The following is an 11,803-nucleotide window of genomic DNA, read 5'->3' on the forward strand; positions in this document are numbered from 1 at the left end:
ACCAAGCGTCCTCACCATGAGTCTAAAGGAGACGACCAAGCGTCCTCTTAAGGAGTCTGAAGGAGATGACTAGCGCCCTCTTGAGGAGTCTAAAGGAGACAACTAAGCGTCCTCACGAGGAGTCTAAAGAAGACGACAAGCATCCTCACTAGGTGTCAAAAGAAGATGACTAAGCGAGTGTAAAGGAGACGATTAGCATCCTCACGAGGAGTATAAAGGAGACGACCAAGCGTCCTCTTAAGGAGTCTAAAGGAGATGACTAGCATCCTCACGAGGAGTCTAGAGGAGACGACTAGCGTCCTCTTGAGGAATCTAAAGGAGACGACTTGCGTCCTCTTGAAGAGTTTAAAGGAGACGACTAGCGTCCTCTTGAAGAATCTAAAGGAGACGACTAGCGCCCTCTTGAGGACTCAGTTCCTCATTACATCATCAAAATCCATCAGATTATCTTGATGAACTTGTTTGTTTTCTGTACTAATCCAGAATATAATGGAAGAATCTGATTGGCTGTCAGGAAACAGTGATGACGACTTTGTGTTTGCAGAATTCTGACTAAATTGAGAGATGGATGTTTAGATGTGAACCTGTTCTTTCCCACATGACCTGAACGCGGCGTTGTCGTGTTGTTGTGTTGTTGTGTTGTTATATTGTCGTGTTGTTTGTGTATCAGACGTTTAAAGGTTGCTGATGTGAAAGCAGCTCTGACTACAATTCAAAAGCTCTCTTTGGTAAAACAAGAGACAGACAGCCAACACACACAAAACACAGGGATACACAACAAAGAGATACACAACACACAAACACAACAGAGAGATACACAACACAGAGACACACAACAAAGAGATACACAACACACAGACACACACAACACAGAGATACACAACACACACCCAACAAGGAGATACACAACACACACAACACAGAGACACACAACACAGATCAAAAATGTTTTCAATGCGTCTTTTTACACACTTTGGTCCTTCAAAATAAACTTCTTTGATATATATATATATATATATATATATATATATATATATATATATATATATATATATATTATATATATATATATATATATATATATATATATATATATATATAAACAAAATACATGTTGAGATTTGATACAAGCAGCTGTGACATCATAATTATATTTTATAAATAAATATTATATGTGTATAAATATATTATATAATGATATATTATGTGTGTATAGATATATTATATAATTATATATTATATGTGTACAAATATATTCTTACAGAGAAATGAGTCCATAATTAATAAACAGCAGAAGAGATTCTTGACATGAGCTGCTCTCCTATTGGACGGTGAGACCAGAGAGTGTGTGAGTGTGTGTGTGTGTGTGTGTGTGTGTGTGTGTGTGCCTGCCCGCCTGCGTGCGTGGGTGCGTGTGTGTGTGTGTGTGTGTGTACATGTGTGTGTGTGTGTGTGTCCGGCGGTCACAGCTGGGTGGGGCCTCTGTGTGGCTCTCCCCCAGCAGGAGGCGCTGTGACCAGACTCCTCAGGTAGACGCAGGGGTTCCTCCTCCTCCCTGAACTGTTGGCGGCGCCGGGGGCGGAGCCTGGCGGGGGCAGCGGCGGGGAGCTGGACGGCCTCAGGTTGGACATGAGAGGCTGCGTCTCCTGCAGTGCTCTTCCTCCCTGCCTGTCCTCCTCCTCCTCGTCCTCTTCTTCCTCCTCCTCCCCCTTCTTCTTCTTCTCCGGGAAGCAGAAGGAGCCCTGCGCCCTGACAGAGGAGGTGCTGCCCGGCGGTGTGTAAGAGGCGGGCCGGGCCCCTCCCCGCCGGGACAGGGCGCTTACCCGCGGGTGCAGCGGCTCGCAGGACGCCGGCGGGGAGGAAATGCTCTCCAGAGACGAGATGCTCTGGTCCCAGGCCTGCTGCAGGTCCACGGGGATCACTTTGGTGGCCTCCACCGACACGCAGGGGGGGGGCGAGCCCACGCCGCCCTTCCACGGCAGGGGGCCGGCTCCACTGGGAGGCGAGGGGGGACTCCGACCGCCGGCCTGAGCTGCCGGGCCTGATAGGGGATGGACAGCAGCATGAGAGTTGGATACGGGACGTCACATGACTTCAGACCATGACATGACAGTGTGTGTGTGTGTGTGTGTGTGTGTGTGTGTGTGTGTGTGTGTGTGTGTGCGCACTCACCTGATTCTGGTCGTTCTTTTGGCGTCTCGACCTTTCGAGCTGTGAAGGTGATCCCAACATCTTCCTCCTTCTCTGGGTCTGAATGTTCATCTTTCTCCTCCTCCGACTCCATAGGAACAACCACTGGGTCTGAAAACACACATACACACACGCACACACACACACACACACACACACACACACACACACACACACACACACACACACACACATTATTAAATATAATAATGTATATATTATGTATTTTTATGTCTACAAACCAACTAAACTTTTAAAGTATCTGAAATAATAAGTCAGTTTGAAAATCTGGTAGAATCTGCATGAATAAAGTGTGTTTATTGATTTGCCTTTATGATCCCAAATAGATTCATAATCAATAAATAGAGATTAATTGGCATGAAAAACAGCTGTTCCAGGAGTTCAATGACATAAAAATGATAATTGAGAAAGTTTGAGAAGTGATCTCAATAGTCAATAATCAATTAGCTTTGCTCTTGTTTCAGCCCTGATCAATAGAAACTGGATATGAAACATTTGGAAGTATCCTAAAGTAGAAGTATTCGTGTACTCTTGTCGTGCCAGCTGACGTTGCGTCTGGGTTTGTCGCCGCCGTCCTCTTTGGCGTCAGATCCTCGGCGCTGTTGAAGGAGGAATAAACATAGTGAACCAACAGGAAGCAGCTCCAGAAACCAGTAGAACCAGCAGTCTACTGTGGGAACTGGTCCACAAAGACCCTGTGACCTTTAACTGGTGACTAATACCACTACTACTACTCTTGCTGCTAATGTTACTGCTAATGCTACTGCTGCTACTCCTACTGGTGCTAATGCTAATGCTACTACTACCACTTCTAATGCAACTATTAATACTACTACTGCTACTACTACTACTACTACTACTACTACTACTACTACTACTACTACTACTACTAGTACTACTACTACTACTGCTACTGCTACTGCTATTACTACTGCTTTTACTACTACTCTTGCTGCTAACGCGACTGATACTGCTACTACTACTGCTGCTAATGTTACTGCTACTGCTAATGCTATGCTACTGCTACTAAAACTACTAATGCTACTACTACTACTACTACTAATGCTACTACCACTACTACTAATGCTACTACTACCATTAATGCTACTACTACTACTACTACTACTACTACTAACGCTACCACTAATGCTACTACTACTACCTTTTTGAGGCTCCGGTCCTTCTTGTGCCGTTTGTGTCGGGTGGATTTGAACGTCTCCATGCGGCTCTTCATGTTCCTCTGAAACACCTCGCGGTCCTGCCGCTCCTTCTCCCCCAGAGGCATGAAGTGTCTGCTGTAGTGAGACTGATACTGGACGCACAACAATAACAACAACAACAACAAAACACATCAACACACACACCAACAATAACAATAAAAACATGAAAACACACAACATGACATAAATAAACCCCAGACTCTCTGCAAGGAACCCTAGACTCTCTAGAAGGAAACCTAGACCCTTTGGAAGGAAACCTAGACCCTCCGGAAGGAAACCTAGACCCTCTGGAAGGAAACCTAGACTCTCTGGAAGGAAACCTAGACCCTTTGGAAGGAACCCTAGACTCTCTAGAAGGAAACCTAGGCCCTCTGTAAGGAACCCTAGACCCTCTGGAAGGAAACCTAGACCCTTTGGAAGGAACCCTAGACCCTTTGGAAGGAAGCCTAGAATCTCTAGAAGGAAACCTAGACCCTTTGGAAGGAACCCTAGACCCTGTGGAAGGAACCCTAGACCCTCTGGAAGGAAACCTAGACTCTCTAGAAGGAAACCTAGACCCTCTGGAAGGAACCCCCGACTCTCTAGAAGGAAGCTAAATTTAAATATAAAAACCACAACTGAAGATGTTCATTAAAAAATCAAACTGCTGCCGGAACAAAAGAGCTTCTGAGTGGTTCGGACGAACACTCACTGGATGAACTTCTGATACCTTTAAAAACACACTCTTGTAAGGACTCTATAACTTATTTACAGACCCAAAGAATGTCCTTGTGGACCCTTGGAACTCTGTACAACCCATCAAACGTGTGTGTTTGTGAGTGTGTGTGTTACCCGTCTCCTGGGTTTGTACAGGTTTCCTGAGAGGAAGTGATGCGTCTCGCTTTCCTCCTCCACTTTGGCGCCGGGGACATTATCGATCACCTGGAGGTCCAAACACACACCGCTGCCGTTCTCACGCCTGGAACACGGCAAGAACAAGTCAACAACATATCAACAACACAACAATAACCCGCCAACGATAGGTTGTGTGACCCATGAGAACGGTCATGTGACTTACAGGTAGTTGGTGACGTTGGTGACTTCAGGAAACGACGCTCTGCTGGCCATGGAGGGCAGAGACAGTCTGGCTGAGGTCAGGACGTTCCCACCCTGCATACAAACACACACACACACACATACACACACACACACACACAAACACACACAGTCAAAGGGGATTTCTCGTCGTGTCTGTCTCTAAGAAGCCTTATCGATAAATGCTTTGAACCAGCGTTGGGTAAAATATAAAGAAACAGTGAACTGAAAGAAGTAAATATGGCAGCGCTGGACTTCCCTCCGGTCTTAATACACCTGGGGATCTGGTTCCAGCTTGAGTCACAGACCTGAGACCTGGTTCCAGCTGGTATCACACACCTGAGACCTGACTGCTGGTCTTACCTGGTCGATGACGCTGATGGCGTCCCTGATATTGATCTTCTGGTACGCCTCCCATAGCTCACTCTTCCTGTACACCGACTTCCTCAGCAGCAGCTTACTCAGGTAGTTCTTATCAAACTGTTCCCACCTTAGAGACGGGCACAGGGAGACAGGTCAGAGACAGAGAGACAGGTCAGAGTCCGAGAGACAGGTCAGAGACAGAGAGACAGGTCAGAGTCAGAGAGACAGGTCAGAGACAGAGGGACAGGTCAGAGACAGGGAGACAGGTCAGAGACAGAGAGACAGGTCAGAGACAGGGAGACAGGTCAGAGACAGAGGGACAGGTCAGAGACAGAGAGACAGGTCAGAGACAGGGAGACAGGTCAGAGTCAGAGAGACAGGTCAGAGACAGGGAGACAGGTCAGAGTCAGAGAGACAGGTCAGAGACAGGGAGACAGGTCAGAGTCAGAGGGACAGGTCAGAGACAGAGAGACAGGTCAGAGACAGGGAGACAGGTCAGAGACAGAGAGACAGGTCAGAGTCAGAGAGACAGGTCAGAGACAGAGAGACAGGTCAGAGACAGAGAGACAGGTCAGAGACAGAGAGACAGATCAGAGACAGAGAGACAGGTCAGAGACAGGGAGACAGGTCAGAGACAGAGAGACAGGTCAGAGTCAGGGTTCAGGATTCAGGGATCAGCCTCACTCACTTGTCTCTCCAGTGGTGGTATCCCTGCAGTCCTGCTATGTCCTCCACTGCTGCCAGGATGTGATCAAAGGCCTGGCGACACAACATCAACATCAACATCAACAACAACAACAACAACAACAACATCAATGACAAGAAGGACATCAACATCAACAGCTACGACATCAACAACAACAACAACGACAACATCAAGAACATCAAATCAACTACAACCACAGCCACAACAATATGTAGTAGTACTAGTACTAGCCCCACAGGACTACGACTGCTCGTACTAGGAGTATGAGTACTAATGGTACTAGTACCATTAGTACTACTAGTACACTCACCCTCTCGTGGATCTCCTCGTTGATTGTCGGCTTCCTGCTGGTTGAACGAGGAACTTTGAGCCAGTCGACGAGAGGCTTGATGGTCAGACCCTGATGAAGAACACGGACATGATGAAGATGATGAAGATGATGAACTGGAGGAGTCTTTCCTGCTTCACTGCATTTCAGTCACTTTAATAATTAAGATTGTACAGAGATTGTAAGATTGTAATTAAGATTATACACATTTATAATCATTTATATTAATTATTATAAATACACATTTAAAATAATTTAACAAAAAAAACCCTCAACGTTTTTAAAAATCTCTGATTGTCAGATGTGAATATTTATGCTTTTCCTTTGAGAGGTTGAATCTGATCTAGAAGAACCTAGAACAGGAAATACCTGGAACAGGAAGTACCTAGAACAGGAAGTACCTGGAACAGGAAGTACCTAGAACAGGAAGTACCTGAAATAGGAAGTACCTGGAACATGACGGTGAAGAAGACCACCACGATGGTCGTGGCCACAAAGTAGTCCTTGGCCTTGACGCGCTCCCCGTCCAGCAGCACCACAAGGGCGAAGGCCACGGCGCCCCGCAGGCCGCCGTACGACATCACCACCTGGTCGATCTTGTCCAGCGGGACCAGGCGGAAGCGGTTCAGGACCCAGGTCTGGCCGATCACACCTGGAGCACAGAGGTCACTGCAGGTCAGGGCGGTCACTAGAAGTCGCTGGAGGTCACTAGAGGTCACCCGGAGGACGCCCGTCCTGACCTCTAGTCGGAGTTACCGGGGACAAACCTGCGGCTCTGAAGATGAAGATGAAGATGAGCGTGCAGGACACCAGGCCCGTGTCCCAGGCCCACTTGGACTGGTCTACCGCTGAGATCCCCAGGAAGATGAAGATGATGGTCTCAGCGATGCTGGCCAGAGTCTTCATCGTGTACTTCACCGTGGTCCGGGACTTCTGGGAGATATTGGCCTCCACATATTTGTTGGCACCGATACCACAGAAGGTCATTCTGAGGAGAGAGACCATAGAGGCACCCACTGGTGACACTGGTCTTACTGGTCATTCTGGTCCTACCTAGTCGCAGTGGTCTCTATGGTTGTACTGGTCATACTGGTTTTAACTAGCACAGCGGTCTCTCTGGTTGCACTGGTCTCTCTGGTTGTACTGGTCACAGTGGTCTCTCTGGTTGTACTGGTCACAGTGGTCTCTCTGGTGGTACTGGTCTTACTGGTCATACTGGTTGGGGAGACGTACGACAGGATGGCAGACAGGGAGAAGAGCTCGGCGGTCAGGTAGGCGAGGTAGACTAGCAGGATGACCAGCAGCGGCTCGATGATCCGGACCTTCTTGGTGAACCGAGTGATGAAGCCGAGGATGACGGCAAAGACCAGACCCACCAGAGTCCCCCCGATGCTGACGATGAGGAAGGAGGCTGCAGAGGAAGAGGAGGGAGGAAGAGTGAGGGAGAGGAAGGAGGAAGAGTGAGGGAGGATAAAGAGTCCAATCGACCTCTGACTGCGTTCCTCTGCGTAAACTCACCGACTCCTTTGAAGTAATCGGCCGTCTGAACGTTCTCCACTCCGACTTCCACGAAGGAAATGTAGACCTTGTACAGAACCTGGAGAACCACAGACACTGAGAGATCAGAACCTGGAGAACCACAGACACTGAGAGATCAGAACCCAGAGAAGAAAAGAGGCGTGTGTCACTCACCACAGTGACGGCGTCGTTAACCAGCGACTCCCCGAAGACGATGATGAAGAGCGTGTCGTTGACGTGAACCTCCTCGAACACGGCGAGCACCGCCACGGGATCCACGGCCGAGATCAAGGCTCCAAACAACAGGAAGTCCATGAGGTCCGCCTGCACGTGCACATCTGTAACACACACGCGTCATCAGGCTTCTAGAAGTGTGTCATCGGCCATGCTAACAGACGGCGTGGCCATGCTAACAGACGGCGTGGCTATGCTAACAGACTGACCTATGACCCCCAGCAGCTTGGCGGCGTACAGGCAGAAGCCGGTGCAGAAGGCGTTCCACAGCGTGCCCACCACAGCGTACAACAGGATGGCACCCAGATTGTCGAAGAAGAGGCGGGCAGGCATAAAGTACCCGGCGTCGCCCACGATGGTGGGCAGCAGGAAGAGGAAGAAGAGGGCGGGCTCTAGCTGGTACAGCTGCTTTTTATTGGCTAGGAGGACGACTCCGCCCAGAACGAGACCCAGCAGGATCAGCATGCAGCTCTCCGGGACCACTGTGGTGAACCGCTGAGAGAAGTGGAATACTGCAGGACGACAGACAAGAGACAAGGTCAAGAGACAGATGATGAAAAGACAAGAGACAGACGATAAAGAGACAAGAGACAGACGATGAAGAGACAAGAGACAGACGATAAAGAGACAAGAGACAGACGATGAAGAGACAAGAGACAGATGATGAAGAGATAAGAGACAGACGATGAAGAGACAAGAGACAGACGATGAAGAGACAAGAGACATATGATGAAGAGACAAGAGACAGACGATGAAGAGACAAGAGACAGATGATGAAGAGACAAGAGACATATGATGAAGAGACAAGAGACAGACGATGAAGAGACAAGAGACAGACGATGAAGAGACAAGAGACAGACGATGAAGAGACAAGAGACAGACGATGAAGAGACAAGAGACAGATGATGAAGCGACAAGAGACAGATGATGAAGAGACAAGAGACAGACGATGATGAGACAAGTGACTGACAGGAAACAGTTCACTATTGAAGAACAGGAAACAGTTCAGACTCAACAACATGTTGGTCCGTCCCTCAATGCGGTCTGACTTCCTGTCTGCGTCTCATTGGTTCCTACCGATTGTTTCCAAGGTAACAGGAGGACATAGTGTGAGGTGATGTCACATCTCAACAGGGTGATGAGTCATCACCTCTTCTCTGATTGGTTGGCAGGCTTGATGATGTAATACAGGTTTACAGGACATGTTGTTGTCATGACGAGGGAGCATGAGCATCTGTCATGTCGACATCAAAGCTGTTACACACACACACACACACACACACACGCACACACACACACACACACACACACATACCTCCCCCTCACCAGACGAGCAGCCTGAACAGGAACACAAGTGTCTGATTGTTCTGAGTCTCTTTGAGCTCCATTCAAACAGGTTCCTTCATCTTCAGCATCATCACACAGGACGTGAAGACACAAAAGACACAACGACATGAGGACAAAAAGACACACTGACACAAAGACAGAATGTGAAAACATGACATGAAGACACAAAGACACATTGACACAACAACATAAAAACACGACATGAAGACAAGAAGGCACAACAACATAAAGACATGAAGACTCAAGAACAGAACGACATCAAGACAAAATGACACAAAGACACAACAACGCGAAAACACGACATGAAGACACAAAGGCACAACAACATGAAGACACAAAGACATGAAGACACAAAGACAACGACAGGAGGAAAGTAGCGTAGGCCATTTACACTTTTTTTATAATTCGGTAGATCAAATGGAGCATTCTGATTGGTTGGGAGTGAGTCACAGGGTGTACCGTATTGAGCCATAAAGTACAACCTGTTTACATTTACCAGAGCGTTCTGAGAGCAGACTAGTTACTAAGATGAGGAATGAAAAGGGTTTGATCACAACACCCTGATGTTTCCAGATAATCAGATAATCACCGTCTGTAAATTTGACGTGAGGCGAGTTCTCTGAACATCAAGGAGGAAACGTGACGGACAAAAGACGGACAGAAGCAGCGAGAGAGGGTCATCCTGCAGCCTGCTTTCAACAGGCCTGGTCTGTATAGTCCGTTTTGTGTGTCTGTTTGTGTGGCGGGTTGCTATGCAACCACCAAACAAACAGACACACATACAGACACACAAAACACATACAGACACACATATGGGACTATTTTCTCTCGGCTGCTGAAATGCAATACATAACGTTTGGTGGCTACAACTATGTTGTGCTGAAGTTACTATTCACCTATTATTCATAATGTTGCAGGTAACCGTATCATAAAAGCTGCTGCGTATCGGGTCTACCTCTACATTATTAATGATACCGTACTGTACCTCTTATTAATGATACAGTAGTGTACCTCCACATTATTAATGATACAGCACTGTACCTCTTAATAATGATACAGTACTGTACCTCTACATTATTAATGATACAGTACTGTACCTCTTATTAATGATGCAGTACTGTACCTCTACATGTTTAATGATACAGTACTGTATCTCTACATTATTAATGATACAGTACTGTACCTCTACAGTGTGATGATAATGGAGAAAAGTTCAAATATTTTTAGATCAATTTCTAATTTCACAAGTACCTCACAAGTTTCACAAGTTTCTACTGTACCTCTTATTAATGATACAGTACTGTACCTCTACAGTGTAGAGGTACAGTACTGTATCATTAATAATGTAGAGTCTACATTATTAATGATACAGTACTGTAGCTGTACATTATTGCTTAAATAATAGTCGAGAGAGGGAGGAGGAGGAGGAGGAGAGAGACGAAGTGGAAGAGGAGGAGAGAGATGAAGAGGAAGAGGAGGAGGAGAGAGACAAAGAGGAAGAGGAGGAGGAAGAGTCCTGCTGCTCTGGAGCTCTACAGCATTATACTGTACCTTTAAGTTCATTCACTATGAATCATCTTCATATTCATATGATTTATTTATAAAAGATGTTTTCATCAGGTAAGAGTCTCACTCTGTCAGAAAAACAAAGGACAAAGACTAAAGAGTTCCAGATGTGAAGACCAGTCCAGGTTCTACTGGTTCGACATGTTCTACTGGTTCTATAGGTTCTACATATTCTACTGGTTCTACATGTTCTACTGGTTCTACAGGTTCTACATGTTCTACTGGTTCTACAGGTTCTACATGTTCTACTGGTTCTACAGGAGGTCCCGGTCGTTCTCCGTTCAATAACAATTAAAGTACTGGTTTCTTTTCTGATAATTAGGAAACATCAAGACAGCCATGTTACACCAGAGACCAGTAGATACCAGTACCTATCAGAAACCAATACCTATCAGAAACCAGTAGAAACCAGTACCTATCAGAAACCAGTAGAAACCAATACCGATCAGAAACCAGCAGAAACCAGTAGAAACACCAGCATACTTTTTACTTCACTGATTCATCAAACTTCCAATTCATCAGATCTTTTTTTTTACTTTCAGAACTCTGATCCTGATCCCGGTTCCAGTCACTAGTTCTGGTCTGATACTAGTCTGGGTCCTGGTCCGGTCTGAAGCCACACACATACTGGACTTACGGATCTTGGCCACACTGGCCACCAGCAGCCAGGTGGCGATGATGTACGGGGTCTGCACGTAGCTCCACTCCCACTGGACCACCCGGTACCCCCCTGCGTGATGAGGACCAGGAAGACCCGCCTCCTCTCCGGGACCGACAGGGTCCTGCACCGCGGACCGGGCCGCAGATGCACCGGGCGGGACCGGGAGCGGGACCGGGACCGCTGCAGACCGGGACGGGACCGGAGTGCCAGTCCCGTCCCGGTCTGCAGCGGTCCCGGTCCCGGTGAGCAGCACCAGCAGCAGCAGCGTCGCAGCGAGCGGCTCCATGTTCCTCAGCGGCTCCTCATCCTCCAGTTCTCCGTTATATACAGCGACTCCCCGGCAGGACGGAGGCCGGCCGCCGGGCGACGACACCGACACACCCGCTGGAGGAGGAGGGACGCGGGCCACGTGACCAGCCGTTAAAGGCACGCAGACCCGGAGGGGGTGGTACTACCAAAACTACTAGTACTAGTACTAATACTACACAGACCCGCTCACTACTATTAGTACTACATACTACTACATAATAATGAAAGAAAAGAAAAGTCATCCTTTATTAATAACAATAACAGTA

At 47.3% G+C, this 11,803-nt stretch overlaps 1 protein-coding gene across 1 annotated transcript; it reads right to left on the reverse strand.

The window, feature by feature from the left end:
• Positions 1-1,391: 1,391 nt before the first annotated feature.
• slc9a5 (solute carrier family 9 member A5) lies at positions 1,392-11,514 on the reverse strand. Its single transcript, XM_068582575.1, has 16 exons — positions 11,205-11,514; positions 7,864-8,166; positions 7,595-7,758; positions 7,421-7,499; positions 7,136-7,313; positions 6,670-6,890; positions 6,352-6,554; positions 5,885-5,974; positions 5,557-5,627; positions 4,869-4,995; positions 4,489-4,580; positions 4,263-4,389; positions 3,374-3,523; positions 2,741-2,810; positions 2,173-2,301; positions 1,392-2,041 (listed from the first exon to the last, which is right to left on the reverse strand). Exons 1-16 carry the CDS (start codon positions 11,512-11,514, stop codon positions 1,464-1,466), a joined length of 2,892 nt encoding a protein of 963 aa, XP_068438676.1. The 3' UTR covers positions 1,392-1,463.
• Between the last annotated feature and the right edge of the window lie 289 nt (positions 11,515-11,803).

The sequence above is a fragment of the Clinocottus analis genome, unplaced genomic scaffold (genome assembly GCF_023055335.1).
Source record: "Clinocottus analis isolate CAN_PGR_092001 unplaced genomic scaffold, fCliAna1.0.p SCAF_10, whole genome shotgun sequence".
NCBI lineage: Eukaryota > Metazoa > Chordata > Actinopteri > Perciformes > Cottidae > Clinocottus > Clinocottus analis.